Here is an 18,403-nt window from a genome sequence, read left to right on the forward strand (position 1 = left end):
ACGAGACGGGGGCGTGCTTGATGGCCGCCTAGACTGCGCGGATCGGTCGCGCCCGAGGCGTGAGCCAGCCAGAGCCGAAGCCGAAGCCAGAGCCAGAGCCAGAGCAGAGCCAGAGCTTGAGCCAGAGCCAGAAGCACGAGCCACGAGTCCACGAGTGCTTACGAGCAGACGCGAGCTTGGAGCAACGGAGCCGAACCGCGATCGCGACGCGAGAGAGAGACGAGGGCGGACCAACGGGAGATCGGGAAGGAGGGAGACGGAGAGAGTGAAAGAGTGAAAAGAGCGGCGATCGCGGAGGGCTGCGTTCACCGGGCAGTTACTCCGGAACCGTTGCCTTGACGACACGTGTTCACGCATGCGCGTACGCGATACCGACTGCACCGCTATCTCGTCACGAGCACCAGTTGCGTTCGCCACCCTCGCATTTGCCACTACCACTGCCTTTTCTCCACCTCCATCGTCGTTTCTTCTTCTCCATTGCCATCGCTCGTCGACACCTCCGTGGCCGTCGTCGTCGTCGTCGTTGTCGACGCTGCCGCTGCTACTGCTACCACTGCCACCACCGTCGTCGTCGCCACCACCATCGCTGCTACCATCGCCACCACCACCGTTACCACCACCGTTACCACCACCACTATTACCACCACCACCACCACCACCCTTGCCGTTGCTGCTGCTGTTGCTGCTGCTGCTTCTCCGACGCGTCGGTACATTGGAGCCTCCCCCTGTAAATTGGGTACACCGTTACCTCGTTCGTTCCCTGCGCCCTGGCAGAAAGAAGGTGGTTGGCAGCAGGGGTGGTAAACGGTGGCTGGAAGGGAACGAGAAAGAGAGAAAAGAGAGAGAGAGAGAGAGAGAGTGAGAGAGAGAGAGAGTGTGTACGTGTGCGTGCGGGGGAGGGGGTGGGAAGGTGGCCGGGGGCAAAAAGAGAAGAGCGGCTCGTGTCAAGGGGAGCACGCGCTGTCATCGGTGAGAACGTGTTCGTACTCGGCGGCGGGACCATCGGCGCCAGCGACTCTACATTGTTGGCGCGCATTGTATATTCGTCGCTACCCCGTAGCTGTTCGTCGCGGGACTTTTCCAAAATTTCTATTTCCTCGAACTCGTTCTCACCCTTGATTCGACCGCCGCTCTCTGAAACTTTTAAGAGAACGTTCAATCGGCGATCGCCGAGTCGACTGTTTTTCTTTTCTTTTTTTTTTCGGTCGTTTCTTCTCCGACCGTGACTAAGACTGTGACTGTGATTCCGATTCCGACTCTAACCGTGACTGCGACCGTACCGTGACTATCACCGTGATCGTGATTGTGACTGTGAGACTCCACCTCCACGTCCACCTCCACCCCAAACATCCCCACCGCCAGATTCGTCGGCACGTCCATTTCCTCCTCTTGCCGTTCGTTCTCCCTCTGCCGCGTCGCCACGTTCTCCACCTCTTCCTCTTTCTTTCCGCGCGTTTCGAGATTCGCGTATCGCGGCTAAGAGTGTCCGGTTGTCATGCGTCGACGGTGAACGCGATAAGGCGCGACCGTATCAGAGTTGTCGTCGATCCGTCCGCTGTCGGCGCGGTTCTTGAACACGTCCGACCGATATGTTTCGTTACCAGTGATATCACGGTCCAACGTCAGTCCGACGGAGTCCGGCGTTCGTCGTCCCCTTGGATCTCGCGGGTCGCTCGGAAATCGACAATACATGTATAGATTGCCACCGGGCCGTCGTAAGTCGAGGCATAAATGCGAGGACGTTCCGTCGCTTCCGCGTCCCGCGTCCGTCGAACGAACTCTTCGACGTCAACGTTCCCGCAAGACGTTCGCCCGTTTACGCAGCCCGAAATCGGTCGATTCTGTGAGTGTGTGCGCAGGCGCGGTTTTCGAAACGGTCGGCCGTAAAAACGTGGTGCCGCCCTCGAGGCCAGCGCGTCGACGAAACTGCGATCGCGGAACGCGTTCGCCGACAGTGAAATTCGAGTAGCTCGGATCGCGATCCGAGAGTTGCAACGCCGAGAGACGAACGAAAGCCGACTCGAGAGAACACGCGGCCGGATAGCTGGTCCTGTTGAACGATTTGCCGAATCACTATGCTAGCCGTTTTCGTGGCTCGGAACCGTTGGCGACCGTGCATCCGAGTCTGAAGATCGCCGCAGGATCCGAACGAACCTTACCCCGAGGGACGACGCAAGGGGAGGAGAAGAGCCGTCGCGAGGACGATGGACCTCGGGACGCGAGCCGATGATTCGGCGATCTCGACGCGCGCGTCGACGACGTCCGTTACCCGTTTCCGGCTCAAATAGGAAATTCGCGGATCGTTCGAACTCGAAGGGGGAGAACACAGAAGCAAAGTGGTGCGATGGCAGTAGTGGTGACGTCCGAGTATTGACAAGGTGCGCGCGTGCGACGATCGTTCTGGGTCGGGTTTGCGCGGGACCAACCGGAGGCACATCGGGGAAAAATGAGCCGTCGTTTCGTTCGTCGGCCAGCTCGTTCGATTCGTTCTTTCGTCGAAGGAGACGACAACGGTACCGGGACAACGACGGTGTGACACCGTGTACTCTACGAATCATCGGATAGCATCGATATCATCCGGCGTTCTGGCCCGGGGACGATAGTGCGCGCCGAGCGATGACCCCGCGAGGATTTCCGACTCCGACGAAACGTTGAATCGATGGAGGAAGGGTAGTAAAAAACGCGACTACGCGGTAGGACGTCGGAGGAAGACGCGCGACACAGAGCTTAGGGCACGCAGGAGGACGCGAGAGGCGCGCGGGTAAGGCGAAAAAGCAGGGCGCGCAAGGGCGACGCATCGGTATCCTCGATATCGCGGAGTTCGACCGACGAATCTAACAAGAGAGGTGCCGGGTCTCAGATTGGATGGTTCCGCGGGGGCTGACCCTTGGGAGGTCGATTTGGGAGCAGTTCGAATCGGAGCCGGTGCCGGAGCCGGAGCCGGTGCCGGAGCCGGAGCAGCAACGTTTCTACGACTCTCCGCCACCACGGATGGACGTGAGCGTGTGCTGCTTGCCCGCCAGTGCCGGCTCGGGGGCCCAGCACCCTCATCCTCATCCAGCGAGCTTGCCTTCCGGCGGACAACCGACGACGGTTCAGCCACCCTATCAGTATGCCGATCAGATAGTGCCGGATCGGGGTCAGCCCGACGGATTGCCGGTACTCGGCTGCACCGGTCAGGATAACTGGCAGCAAATCTCGTCCGCTTCCAGCGTCGCCGGCGCCGTCACCGCTGCTACAACAACCACCTACATCGATTACTCGTGGCTGCAGATGCAGGTGAATATTCCAATTCCTTTCCGTATTCCATTTCGTTTCGCTCTTCTCGTTTTCGTCCCGTTCTATTTTCTTGTTTCGTTTCTCGTTTCGTTTATCTTCATCGTGGACGGAGAATCCCTCCCCCGAGATTCCGCCACCCGAACCCCCCGTCCGTCGATTAAATTTCCTTCCGAAATACGTTATACACGGTCGATTCCGGTTATTTGGAACACGCCGGGACCGCGGTATCCTTTATTATCGATTGAGCGGCTCTCCTAATTAAGAGGAGAGCGCCAGGACCTATTCGATTAGGCCTCGTTCCTTCGACCTTGCGCCGAATAAAACGGCCGCCCCGGTTGAACGATGGCCGAAACAAGCGAGAGCAAACGAGAATCTCCGACGTGTCAGAATTCTCTATTGTCGAGGCACGGTGATTTCTTTTTCCCGATTCGCGCTCGGATCGCGCGCGAGAAATGGGAGAATTTGAGGAGAGATGATCTAAGATTATTCGAGCCTTGCATCTCTCGTTTTTGTGATCGTCGACGATCGGATACTGTAGAAACGGACCGCGAGGCTCGAACAAACGTATCTCCTCTACTCGAATTGTCCATTCCTGCGCGCGATCCGAGCGCTAATTATGGAGAAATTACCGTCTGAAATTACTGTCGGAATCGATGAAGATCGAGATCCGCGCGCTGCAACTAATGCAAGCTGTTCTATTATTCGAAGATTCGTGTCACTCCGTTTAGCACGGATAATCGAGGCTGCATCCGTGCTTCCTGCGTCGCAATTAACTCGCATAATCGGTTACGACGGAACAACGGTTTCACCGAGCCACGGCAGTGTGCACGTAGATCCTTACGACATATCTACGCGTGTACGCGCGCGTGGAAACGTCTGCAAGATAACGTATCGATTCCAGGGAAGCGCTGGATCGTAAAATATTAGAGCAAAGTAATAATTTCCATTACTATTATCTTGCTCCGAGCGATCCGTTGTTCCTTTCTAGACGCAGCGGCGTTTCCGCGCTAAGCCGCGTGTTGACAGGGCAAATATTCTTTGATACGCCGTCCGTCTGGGACACGCGTCGCACGCCTTTCCATCTTACCGAGGAACTTGAACCGTGCACACGTTTCTCTCCTTTTTCCCCTCTTTCGTGCTCCTTTTTTTTATCTTTCCTCTCTCTCCATCTCGTCCTCGCTTTCTCTCTTTCCGATTGCGAGTGCGTGCACACCAGGTACACATAGTCCGCATCCGCCACACCGCCGCGTCCCTTTGCTCTTTTTTTATATAGATCCCGAATTCTAAACTCTTCCCACCCGATCGATTCATTCCGAAATAATCGCCCACTTTTTTTTCTCCGAGATAATCGCTTCGCGGCGTTCGCATCGTTCCGCGCGATCGACGAAGAGTCTCCTCCTTCGTTGACCAGTCGCCGATCTATAGCCGTTATAGTCTAAATCGTATTAGATCCGCAGGCTCGTCTGTCCGTTTCTTTTTTTTTCATAAAAAAAAACATTTCTTGTTAATCGAAACTCTGTATACACAGAGCAAGACACGTGGTGACACGCGTTCGGTCCGTCAGCTAGGAATACCGAGCGTCGCGCAACCGATCGCCGATACGGTGATGTCTCTCTAATTGACACCCGGATTGACCACAAAAATGGACAATTTGGGAAGAGGAGATACGATTATTCGAGCCTTGCGGTTTATATTATAGTTATGAATTGTTCACAATTATAAAAACGAGCCGCGAGGCTCGAATAATAAATCGTATCTCTTCTTCCCAAATTATCCATTTTAGTGGACAGTCTGAGCGTCGGTAAGGGAGACATTGCTGTAATATCGGACAGCCGAATAAATAACGTTAAATAGCAGTTGACCCATTGACTGTCACGCAAATTTAGCGCGTCTTGACCTGGGTGCCACGGTTTTGTTTTAAAGAAAACACGAAGTTTTACAAAATATAATCATATTAAGTTACTGATATAATATTGCAATGGCATTTGCAGTATTTTTTTTATTGATAATCAATATGTTCTCTACGCTATACACTTATTATACATTTATTATATTATATTATTATTATACATTTATTATATTTTATTATATTATATTATTATTATACATTTATTATATTTTATTATATTATATTATTATTATTATATTATTATTATTATATTTTTATTTTATTATACATTTTTCATTCATCCTTTTTAATAGTTCCTAGCTCGAATAGCCATTTGTGGCCGATCTAAACCTGCAGCACCCACTACGAGATATCTCGTAGCTGGCAATTTTGGTACAGACGTTTACTACGAGATACAGTAACGTCTCCCTAATTGACGCTCAGATTGTCTACAAAAATGGACAATTTAGGTAGAGAAGATACGATCGTTCGAGCATTTTGGCTCGTTTTTATATGTATTGGCAATTGGTAACCATAAAAAGAACGAGCCGCGAGGCTCGAACAATCGTATCGCCTCTTCCCAAATTGTCCATTTTCGTGGACAATCCGAGCGTCGGTAAGGGAGACATACATTACTGTATCTCGTAATTGGCAGTCAATGGGTCAAATAGCGAACGAATACGACTCGTGGTCGATCCGTTCGGTTCGACGACTTACGAAACCCGAGCCGAGGTCGACGGTGGATTAGAAATCGCGGGGTGGAGGGGACACTAACCAAAAATTCGAAAGCCTTTCTTCTCGCTTCTAATCTTATCGAGGCTGCGCGATCTCTGAGCTGCTTTTTTTTGCGGGACGAACTTTCGAACGCGACACGTCCGTCGGATTTTCTACAATGAAGACCGGCGACACCGCGGCTGCGTCTATAATATAAAACCGGTTTTTTGATACCGTTACCATTATCGTGTTTTAGCAAGCGAAATCTCGGCGGAATTGCGTCGGCTCTGAGACTTCACTAATTGTAAGAGCCGACGGAGGCAACGACGCGATCAACGATTTGCTCGTTCGCGCTTCGATTTACCCGTCCGCTCTTTCACGGCGAGGACGGTATCTACGCGTCGATCGCGAATCGGTGAGAACCTCGGTACCGCGGCTTCGAGGGCATCGATATTGCTCTCGATTCTCTTCGGGGAGACGTTGCGCGGTGTCGCGTTCACGTCGCCACGTTCGCCGCCACGTGGAAGAGCGTCGCCGGCCCAGGGGACACCATCGAATCGCTAATTAGCCGTTACCTGGACGCAATCTAAACAGCATTGTGACGCGCGTAAGATAATAAGCGGACGGAAATCCACGATTATCGTGTGGCTAGGCAGAAAGGGCATCCCGACGACCACCGGACGAACCATTTCCACGGTTCACCGCCCTTCGCTTCGGTTCTGCTGCGTATGATTACCGTTCCACCGATTATTTCGCTCGACGCTGGGCCGCCCCGACGCCCGATCGGAGAACAAACGTAATTAACATTAGACCCGAAGATTGCCGAGCTAAAATACGAGGACGATCTTGTTTGCACGAAGGGCAAACTCTCTCACGCGTTTAACGTTACCCAGAGGCGCCCGACGCCTATCGCTCGCTCGTATTTTCTCGCTCGAGAATACACCTCGTTTATCGACCGTTTGTTCCACGGCTCTCGATCTTCCGCGGGGCTACGTATCGCGGACGAGGGGGACACGTACATCGAGAAAGAATGCTTCGGCTATGAGCGAATCGCGGGTCTCTCTGGCTACGCGCGTTCGTGGCATCCGCGGAAGTATTCGACGCGAGAAAACATCGGACGTTCACGGACGTTAACCCTTTTAGCGACCCTTTTAGTTGCGAGAACGTCGTTCTCTGAATATTTTTCATAAATAACGGTGCAATTGCTTATTTTTCATTTCTTATTTCGAATCGCCGAATTGTTAGCTTTCACGAAATCGTTGTCATTTCTTTACGAAGCTTCATCGGACTACGGGAAATTCTTGCTGATCGAGGAGATACGTTTCTATAGTTGCCAATTGTCAACAATTATGAAAACGAGCGTCGATCAGGGGGAGTTTATTGTACGAACGACGGTTGAGAAGACACGTTTTTATAATTGCCAACTGTCAACAATCGAGCCTTTTATTTTGAAAGTGGCATAAGTCACTTTACCGTAATGAAAAGTGGTGATTTTTTAATGTTTATACGAAATTATTTATACCGAGAAAAATATCAGTATCCCGAGATAACAAATACAAGTAAATCTTCTCGAAAGTTAGCATCCATATTTTTAAACGTATTAAAACGCAAACCCTTAAATATATCGACTTAAAAACAAAGTGACTTATGCCACTTTCAAAGTAAACGGCTCATATGTACATCTTGCCCGATGCCATTTTTTGTTTACTTTTAACCCTTTGCACTCGAGTGGCGACTCTGAGGCACCACTGAGATTGTTGTATCACGTTCCAAGATCATTTTTATATTATCAATGTTTAGATTTTTTGAAAATCATTAAAACCGTAACTGTTGTATAAATCGCGAGACTCAGTTTCATATATTAATAAATGCACTTCGTTATATAAAATGGAAATACTGTAAGGCAGAAAAATTGTTATAGATTCACAGTTGAAGCGGCTTCGAGTGCAAAGGGTTAATTCGTTACAGATTTCGTTCGTTTAATTGAAGGCTTGAAAAAAGTGGTGATTTTTTAATGTTTATACGAAATTATTTATACCGAGAAAAATATCAGTATCCTGAGATAACAAATACAAGTAAATCTTCTCGAAAGTTAGCATCCATATTTTTAAACGTGTTAAAAAAACGCAAACCCTTAAATGTATCGATTTAAAAACAAAGTGACTTATGCCACTTTCAAAATAAACGGCTCCATTATAAAAACGAGCAGCAAGGCTCGAACAATCGCATCTCCTCTTTCTAAATCGTCCATTTTCGTGCGCAATCTGAGCGTCAATCAAGCGAAATTTATTGTACGAACGACGGCTGAGGAGACACGTTTTTATAATTGCCGATTGTCAAAAACTATAAAAAAGAGCAGCAAGGCTCGAACAATCGCATCTCCTCTTTCCGAATTGTCCATTTTCGTGCGCAATCTGAGCGTCAATCAAGCGAAATTTATTGTACGAACAACGGTTGAGGAGACACGTTTTTACAATTGCCAATTGTCAACAATTATAAAAACGAGCAGCAAGGCTCGAACAATCGCATCTCCTCTTCCAAAATTGTGCATTTTCGTGCCCAATCTGAGCGTCAATCAGGGAGAATTTATTGGTTCGGTGTATCGCGTTCAGGTGCATACGATTTTCTCGACCGGTCTAAAGCGATTAACGATACTCGAACATATTATTTTCATTTGAACACAACGGGATCATCTTTTTTCTCTTATTCCAGTCACTATGAAATAATGTACGAAACAGGAATTTTGCATAAAGATCGCGGTCGGACAAGCTGATCAATAGAGAACACGCGGCACAAGCATGGAAGTCGACGCAGTGTTTGGAAGACGCGATCATGATTCGCATTTCACGCGCGATATGCGTCGAGCCTCGTCGCTTCTCCGTCGCTTCTTCGTCGCCTCGTTGCCTTCTTGCTCGCGATGCCCGCAATGACTCACGAGGAAGAGCAGCGAATCAGAGGCGGGTAGGTGGATGAGTGGGTGCTGTTTCTCTTGGTCCGCGTTGAACGCGATGAACGCGTCCGCCGGGGCCGCGTTCGACGATCGAGTACCGGCGAACGTGTTCCCGATACGTTCCCGAGCCGGTAAACAAAAATACGAGACGCGATACAGGGTGTCCCAAAAATCTCTCGTAGTCCGGAAATGGCGGGTTCCTCGGATCGTTTGAAGCAGCTTCTTCCTTTACAAAAATTTTCTCCGAGCCACCGTTAACGAGTTATTAACGGAAAACAGTGACCAATAAGAATCGAGTACGGTCGACGCGAGGCGGCCCAGCCAACCAGCGCACGAAGCCCAGTTCCGCTCGTTGGCTCGGTCGCCTCGCGCCAGCCGAGCTCGCCTCTCATTGGTCACTGTTTTTCGTTGATAACTCGCTAACGGTGCCTCGGAGAACATTTTTGTAAAGGAACAAGTTGCTTCAAACCACCTGAGGAACTCGCCAGTTTCGGATTGCGAGACATTTTTGGGACACCCTGTATAATTAGTCTGGCCGTTTCTTTTCCCGGAAACGAACGGAAACGGATCGCGTCTCGGCGGTGGGGAGACACGAGAGATCCATCGATCGCGGATTTGTAGGTTGAAAGTTGTGGGTTGTAGGTGGTATCTGCCTCGCAGCGAACGTGCTCGCAACGGGATTCGACTTCGCAGCGGCTCCGTTTCGTTGTCGTTACGTTTAGTCGGACTGCACCGAACCAATGTTACGGACAATTTACTCGCGAAATTAGTTACAAAACGTTCGACCTATCTACCCATCACAGCCACTTCCTCTTCCTTCACGTTAAATAGATGGACGGCCATTAAATGCCGAGAGTGGAGGAAGAGTTATTGTTCACGGATTGCCATAATAGATTCGAACGATCGTACCACGATGCGAGTTTGGGTTAGGTATCTGTCCCCCTCTCGTTGTTCGAACCCCTTGTTCCACGTTCGGCCGCGTTCACGATGCCCCCGCGTGCCTCGCGGTGCATGTCGCCGCTTTTCTCTCGATTCCACTCTCGAAAATTTCCGAGACGAACGTCGCATTTGTCACATTTGCCCACATTTGTCCATATTTGTCACATGTTTTCGGTGGGTTTCGACTTCAACCTCGTTCTTAGCCTACGGTTTAGCGACGAACGACGCCGATCGGGACGAGCGCGATTTCTCCCTCGCAGTCGCGAGCAATCATTTGTACATTGTCTCGGCTACGACTCGGTCACGGGTCACGATCCCCAGGAAACAGATATGATGCGCGTCGCGAAGCGTGAAAAGTTCGAGCGCACCCAACGATTACGTTTAAATATACGCGGGCATATTTCTGCGTAAAGGGCATACCCGTTAACCGTAACGTTGGGAATCGATGGACAGAAATGTCGGACATTCTGCGAACACCTATTTCGGGGAGGATCTCGCGGCGAAATGGACAATTTGGGAAGCGGTGATACGATTATTCGAGCCTCGCGGCACGTTTTTATGGTTGTTGACGATCGGTAGCTATAAAAACGAGCCGCGAGCAAAACGGAATTTACAAAAGACTATAACGCGTATTGGCCTGAGTCTCCAGAGTTATCCCAATTATGTTTACAATGTTTTAAAACGAATTCCAACGTAACTAATAAAATGTTATAATATTTTGAAAATAAATTTAAATATAAGTATATATATATAATTTGTTAGTATAAGTATATTAGTATATTTTATATTTTATTATTCTATTTTATTATTAGTATAAGTATATTTGATTGATTGTAAGATGATGATTTGATTTGATTATAAGAAACGTGATTAACCGATTGACTGTCAAATTTTTATTGTTCAATTTCTGGCGGGAAATGTTACGTATATGCACAACAAGTAGAGTAACGATATAATATCGATTGAAATATCTTACATTTTTTAAAAAGTTCCAAATCGGGTTCGCGGCAGATTCCACGAATAAAAAGAAAGAGAAGAACGATTTCTTTATTGTATGAAAAACAAAAGACTGAGTAAATAACATATAGTCTCTACAACCTCTAAATTACGTATTATAATATAATACGTAATTTTTATAATTATAATATAATTATTATATTATATAATAATATTATAATATAATATAATATAATATAATATAATATAATATAATATAATATAATATAATATAATATAATATAATATAATATAATAATATAATACAATAATATAATAATTATATTATAATTAATTTATAATTATAATATAAAACCCGAGCCAAAAATATCATGCTATTCAAATACATGCTACAAACGCAAGAAATTTTTCAAATAAATCTGTGCCGAAGCGTTAAATTAAAACGGGCCAAAATTAACAATGAATACACCTCTTTTCCGCAGTATCGGCGAACAGATCGATCGAGTGACATTTTTTGGCATTTAGGATCGTTGTTAACGCTCCTGCTCAACGCTGAGATTGCTGAACTCGACGTACACCGACCGATGGATATCCTCGATGTCTACCCGAGGGATCGTCTTTAATAGGGTTAGGGTTACAGGAGTAAGTTATATATACGGGAGGGTAAGGACGATATCTGTGCGTGCAATTGGTCGCCACCGCAGCGTGCGCCGCAACTTCTAGCGCCGCGACAGGCACGTGGAAAAGGAACATAAACACCGGAGCCCGTTACACGTTCGACGCACGTTCTCGCCCATAGAGTCCTTAGAAGCGGCGCGAAATGATATTTTTTTTTTTGTTGCGCGTCGTCTAATCGACAACCTTCGACGCGGCTGGAAAATGTAAAATGGCTGCGCGCGATCGTTGGTTCGCAGGCCACCGGCCCACAGTGGGCCGGATCGAAGATTTTAATGACTTTTTGACAAGAACCTAATTTTCTTATATCGATGATCAGTCAATTTTTATCGCTTGTTAAATATAAGAATATTATAATATAAGAATTATAGAATTAAAAATATATGAAATTAAAATATAAGAATATAAAAATATTAAGCTCGATATAAGAAAATTAGGTTTTTGGACATTTCCATTACCCTCGAAAGTGGAAATATTAATAAAAATGATCATAAAATTGTAATGGATACGACGATTTAAAGTTGAACATTTTGAACACTACATTCGACGCCAAAAAATATGCTTCTTTTTCTCGCAATATCCTGACGAACCTAATTAACTTTTTTCTTTGCTTTCATTTTTAACATTAGGAGGCAATATTTCTCGCTAGGAAATAGCAGCTTAAATTAATATTATCGTATCCTGTATATGAAAAATATAATGTTTAATAAAATAGAAAAAGTGTAAAGATTCTTTACATTTGACAAGGAATATCTATCAAGGAATCACGGTTTCGGAAAACGGTATATTTTCAGGATACTTTCCTTTACATAATTCTGTAAAAGTTACATACCAAGACGAACCAGATCGCAAATCATTATGTTTCAAAGATATCAACGTTGCGTTACTTTGAGGTAAAAGATATCGAAGATAATCTCTCTGTGTTCCAGCCGGTATATTACAGAACGCTTCTTCTAAATCGACAGATATTTAAAACTTTAAATTATTCCATAGAACATGAAAAATATAAGTAAACGAAACAAACTTTGTAACATTACAATACTAACGTACCTGGAATTACTAGTGGGTCCTCGTAACCAGTGTGGGTGCAATAAAGTACACGTCCCAGAAAAAGTTCTCCGTATGCATTGTATGTAGTTGGTAAATCTGAACAGTTCGAACTTTTGATAAAATGCAGAGTACGTTAATTAATCTTACCATTTTGTTATCGTTTCAATAAATCTGCAGCTTCAGGATTTAATGCCATACAGAGACCTTTTTCTGGGACGCGTACTTTATCGCACCCACACCGATTACGAGGACCCACTAGTAATTCCAGGTACGTTAGTATTGTAATGTTACAAAGTTTGTTTCGTTTACTTATATTTTTCATGTTATATGGAATAATTTAAAATTTTAAATATCTGTCGATTTAGAAGAAGCGTTCTGTAATATACCGGCTGGAAACCGTAACATTGTATTTAAACAATTTCTTTTTTGCAAAAAAAGAATTTAATTATCTATATAGATATACTAAATATCTAGTTGAAAGTAACTATTTTTTAAATATTTTTCTGGAAAATTTCATTGCAACATCTTCGACGGTTCAAAAGTTATAAAACAGAATGTCACTGAATTTCTCGATCCCAGCCCACTCTGTGCGCGTCCGTCCGACAATCCCCGCGTTCGCGTCGCCCGTGCCCGTAGAAAAGCCGCGACGCTAGAGAGTAGAAAAATGAACAGCGCAAAAAGAACCGACAATGCTTTCCGGCTAACGAGACTCTGTCGCTCGGACAGGAAATTACTCGGGCAGGTTTATTGTGTACCGACCTCCATCGGCGGGTGCGTGGCTCCGGGTGTAGGTGTAATATGCGAATGCCTCGATACATTCTGAAAGGCTCTGCTAAATTACCCTCTGCTCTGGGAACGATCGATTTCACGCCGGATCACATTGGTCGCTTCGGCTGTCGTCGCTTTCGGCTGTTTCCGAGGGATCCGATCGATCTGTTTGCCGAGCAGAAAAATCGGAGAGAACGGCGATCGACTCGACGCGATAAGGATAACGCTCGGGTTCGATGGTGTAGGACGGGCGACGAGCAGAGCTAGGGGACCCGGGGGAGGCCGAGGGGGGGACACCCGATAGAAGAGGCAACCTCGTGGCATCGCATACTTAATGTCCGCGAAGAAGCGCTTTGTAGCCAGCACGGAAGTCTCGACTGTGTAACGCATTAGCATTACGAGCTAATACCGAGGACGGATTGTAAAGCATCGGTATATATCTGCTGTAATAACTGTGAAACGACTTTACGCTTTTCATACTAATGAGACGGATTTGAACGGCCTACCGTGTCCGCGAGGCTTCGCAACGCGGGGCACACACCGCGCCGGCATTTCCCCGAGAAATCGTTCGCGACGAGCGCGCTCCTCGCAGTCGACGACACCGATTACGATTTCAAGTATTTGCCACCCTCGAATCGACGATTCGACGATCGGCCCTGGTCACGGCCGGGATATTTCCTCCCGGCAGCGGCTGGTGCGTCTCTCTCGAACGGACAATCGTAGACGAAACAGACGCGAATCGTTTTCGGTTGGGCGTAGGCTAGTCGGTTATCCGCTTCGCCGTTCCTCTCGCGGTCTTCTCCGATGTACCGTTATGCTTACGGCGCCTCCGGCCTCGGGGTCCCTTCTTTCCTTGTTTCCTACTTTTCTCCTTTTTTTTCCTCTCCTTTCCCCCCTTTCCTCCTTTTCATATTTTCGCCTTTCCTCCTTCTCTGCGGACTCTGGTCCGGTCTCCGCGTTCTCGAACATGCTACATTCTATTCTGTTCCGTCGGCGTTGCCTTATCTTTTCCAACTCGGCTGCATCGAGATCACCTCGTTGGCATCGGCTGGTTTCGTCTGGTTCGATCCGACTCGGCCCCGACGACTCCGCGTGGCTCTGCCCTCTTAACACTGTGCCGTCCGCAGATCTTAGATATATGATTCTTTTGTTTGACGCCGGCATAATAGCTTGGAAATTTTAGATTTAAAAGAAAGTGTCGAAGATGGCGGTAATAGAAATTCCTACAATTAAGACCAGTCATCCAAGAATTTTCGTACTTAATTCTTAGTTAACACGTTCCGTGCCGAGCTTTTTTTACTCGAATCTTCACACTTTGATATTTTACTAAAACTTGATGTATTACGTGCAATTATCAATTCTCGTACACATAACAACGTAACAAAAACTTATCAACGCCCATTCTTGCGGTGGAAATTGATTCTTCGGTTCTAAATTTCTTGTAAACAATTTGTTCAGTTCACTAAGTAAACATGCAAGCGTGTACCATCGATGGTACACGTGGCACGGAACGTGTTAAATAAGCACAATGCTAGAGTTAGTTTGCTGCCTTTTACAACCCAAGAAATACAGTTCCAATGTTATTTCAGTTTTTGAAAATGGCACCAAAGTGGTACCACCGGCATACAACAGACGAGCCGTTTATTTCGAAAGTGGCATAAATCACTTTTTCTTTTCTTCTCTTTTTTTTAAAATGAAAAGCTACCCTTCAATTGTAATTAGTGTTACCATTAACTCGATTTTTTTGAAAAAGTGACTTATGCCACTTTCAAAATAAACGGCTCAGATACTTTTTACATGGCACCAGCGTGGTGCCACCGGACGGCATAGTGTTAACAACCCCCTCGGCCCGGGAAACACGGAAACGACGGGACACGACGCGAGATCGATCTCGATTTCGCGCGAACGATCGTTTTTTTCTTCTTTTTTCGTGTCGTCGCGCGACCTTATTGTCCGGTCTCGAAATTTCCGTCTATGGTTCACGGTCGCCGGAAGGGGGGGAGGGGGGCAGGGGGCGGAGGGGGATCGCCGCGGCGGAAAGAAAATCTCGCCGCGAGGCCGAGCAATAATGCGAAACAAAGCGTTGCACGGATAACGCGTTTACGCGAGTCGGGCGTGGTCGGATATCTCTGGGGAAACGCGTCGACGACGGCCGATGGGATCGTTCGTTCGTTCGGTTCTTCGTCGCTCGTCGCTCGCGGGACGACCTTACGATACGTAAAGGGTAACGCACGCCCCCGATCCGGGGACCCGCCGGCTTTGTTTACGTTTCATTCCCACGAAACAAAGTTCAAAGATCCGATCGAGGCGTATCGCGGGTTGTCGTTTGAACGGCTGATTTATAGCGAGCACTCTTTGGGCTACTTTCTCGAGCTGGTCGTTACGTAAAGGTAGAAGGCCCTCCGGAGGTTTCGCGCGGCTTCGTTTTTACGATTGCATCGTCGCTTTTGTGAACTCGAATCTCCCCTCCCCCCTCCTCTCCGTCGCCGATAACTCTTCTTCTTGCGACCAACCAGATTCTACTCGGATTAAATCGACGTCATTTTTCTTCTATTGTTTTGACGAAGGCTAAGCTGCGATTGGAACAAAGGATTTCCTCCATCGATTTTCTCCTCCCCGGGATGAAGGGGTTAATGAGATATAAACTGTTTAAAGTTAAATGAATAATTTAGATTTTAAGTAAAAATATTTAGGTATAATTAAGGGACGAGAAGACCCTGTAGAATCTAATAAATTTGTTATAATTAACAGTATTGTAAATATAAATTGTTATAAACTTTGTTTTATTGGGGGGATATTTAAATTAATGAAATATAAACTGTTTAAAGTTAAATGAATAATTTAGATTTTAGGTAAAAATACTTAAGTATAATTAAGGGACGAGAAGACCCTGTAGAATCTAATAAATTTGTTATAATTAACAGTATTGTAAATATAAATTGTTATAAACTTTGTTTTATTGGGGGGATATTTAAATTAATGAAATATAAACTGTCTAAAGTTCAATGAATAATTTAGATTTTAAGTAAAAACACTTAAATATAATTAAGGGACGAGAAGACCCTGTAGAATCTAATAAATTTGTTATAATTAACAGTATTGTAAATATAAATTGTTATAAATATATTTTATTGGGAGGATATTTAAATTTAAATAACTTTAAACACATTTAAAATCGTAGTTTTATGTATATAAGATGACTGTTTATTAAAAATAAATAGATAAATTACCTTGGTGATAACAGCATAATATTTTTCGAGAGACCTTATCAATAAAAATGTTTGTGATCTCGATGTTGAATTAAGAATTAGATTAGATAGATAGCGGGGGGGATCCATCGAGTCCACGGAGTTTCGAACCGCGAGACGAAGAGGACTCGAATCGCGTGGACGGGCGGTGGTTGCGGCCGCGGTCGCGCACTCGCGCCTTTTACAGAGCCGGAGAAAGGGAGGGAGAGATCGAGAGAGAGCGCGCGAGAGAGAGAGAGAGAGAGAGAGTGAGAGAGAGAAAGAGAGAAAGAGAGAGACGGAGGCAGGATGATGAGCCCGGCTGGAATTCTCTCTGAACGTTGACCTACGGTACCGAAGATCAGGGAAATTTATATCTGCTGTAGCGTGTGCACGCATCGCATCGCATCGCATCGCATCGCATCGCATCGCGCCGGCCTCGCCCAGCCGTGTATCGGCCAGCGCTGGATCGGTAGTAACCGATCGGTCCAACACCGTTACGAAATATGACGCATACGTGCATATACAGGGTGTCCCAAAAATGTCTCGCAATCCGCAAGTAGGGGATTCCTGAGGTGATTCGAAGCAACTTTTTCCTTAGCGAAAATGCGATCCGCGGCTTCGTTTACGAGTTATTAACGAAAAACATTGACCAATTAGAGACGAGATCATTTGGCGCGATACGGCCGAGCCAATATGAGCGGAACTGGGCTTCCTGCACTCGTTGGCCGGGCCGCCGCGCGCCAGCCGAGCTCGCCTCTTATTGGTCAGTGTTTCTCGTTAATAACTCGTAAACGAAGCCTCGGAGAACATTTTCGCAAAGGAAAAAGTTGCTTCGAACGACCTCAGGAACCTCCCAATTCGGGTTGCGAGACATTTTCGGGACACCCTGTATATATAAACGATGCTTAGCGGCATGCGCCTGTAATTGTACGTTATCGTCGATAGAATTGTATCGTATTGGAAACGGTACCCCGACGGGGTCGTGCGAAATCGCCGGCCGGTTCTTCGGTTCGCGAAGGTCCGTTCGCGTTCAAAAAATTGACCCCGATAGTTTCGGACGGGCGGGCACCGTCCGAAGTGCCGAATATTCGAAGGCACCGGTTACATGTATTTCGGCCGCGAAAGTTAGCGACGTTTTCGAGGAAGACGAAGTCCGGTGCTCGCTCGCCCACTCGGTTAAGAGCCTCGAAGTAGCCGCGGCGTGCAGGAAGACCGTCGAACAGCGACCGACTGTTAAGATGCGTACCGACGCGCATTCTACGTGTCCCTCGTCCGCGTAGCAAGCGTGTCAGCAATGCCGGAGACCGTGAAACGCATGTAAATCCTGCTGCGGCCGCAGAGCCGAACTACCAAAGTTGTTGTAACGTCGAGTCAACGGCGGCGACCCGTCGCCGTGCCTCGATCAATTTCTTCTTCTTCTTCTTCTTCTTCCTCCGACGTTCTCGTCGATCGCGGCGATTTTTTCCGAGCGGATAGAATCGCGAAAATGAGCCGAAATTGTGGGTAAAAAAAAAAGGAGAAAAAGGACGAACGGGGGACGCACGGTGAAACGAGAGTACAAAGGAAAGGGACGCGGCTTATTGTCGAGAGCAAGAGCGCGGTCGAGACGCCGTTGGTCTCCCGCGGTGATTTTCGAAGACGCCTTTCGAGCGTATTGCGCAACGATGCAAACGCGGATATAGGTCAAGAAACAAGATTGGTATCTGCGAAGCATAAACCGCGACTCGGAGCAGTGCGAGCTGCACCGCCATCGGGAGAGAGCACGGGCACAAGCCTCTCGCGATTCCATACCGTTCCATTCGACTCGCTCTTCGCCGCTCTTCGCCGTTCCTCCTCGGTATCTCTCCCTTTCTCTCTCCCTCTCTCTCTCTCTCTTTCTCTCTCTCTCTCTTCCTTTCCTTCGCTCTTTAAAGGAGCCACATCGACCGTCAAGTCATTCGCGTTTCGACCAGC

General features: G+C 47.0%; 1 protein-coding gene across 2 annotated transcripts in view; it reads left to right on the plus strand.

Annotated features, from left to right (window-relative positions):
• The first annotated feature begins 935 nt into the window (after window positions 1-935).
• The window catches only part of LOC117222638 (uncharacterized), an 80,575-nt gene continuing 63,107 nt past the window's right edge, over window positions 936-18,403 (plus strand). Inside the window, exon 1 of one of the 2 annotated variants that reach the window (XM_033474441.2) lies at window positions 936-3,279. In XM_033474441.2, coding sequence (XP_033330332.2) covers window positions 2,866-3,279 — 414 coding nt within the window. In that variant the 5' untranslated portion in view covers window positions 936-2,865. The remainder of the gene's footprint in view (window positions 3,280-18,403) is intronic. The other variant, XM_033474449.2, reaches the window with a different exon arrangement.

This window comes from Megalopta genalis, chromosome 1 (genome assembly GCF_051020955.1).
Source record: "Megalopta genalis isolate 19385.01 chromosome 1, iyMegGena1_principal, whole genome shotgun sequence".
In the NCBI taxonomy this organism is placed as follows: domain Eukaryota; kingdom Metazoa; phylum Arthropoda; class Insecta; order Hymenoptera; family Halictidae; genus Megalopta; species Megalopta genalis.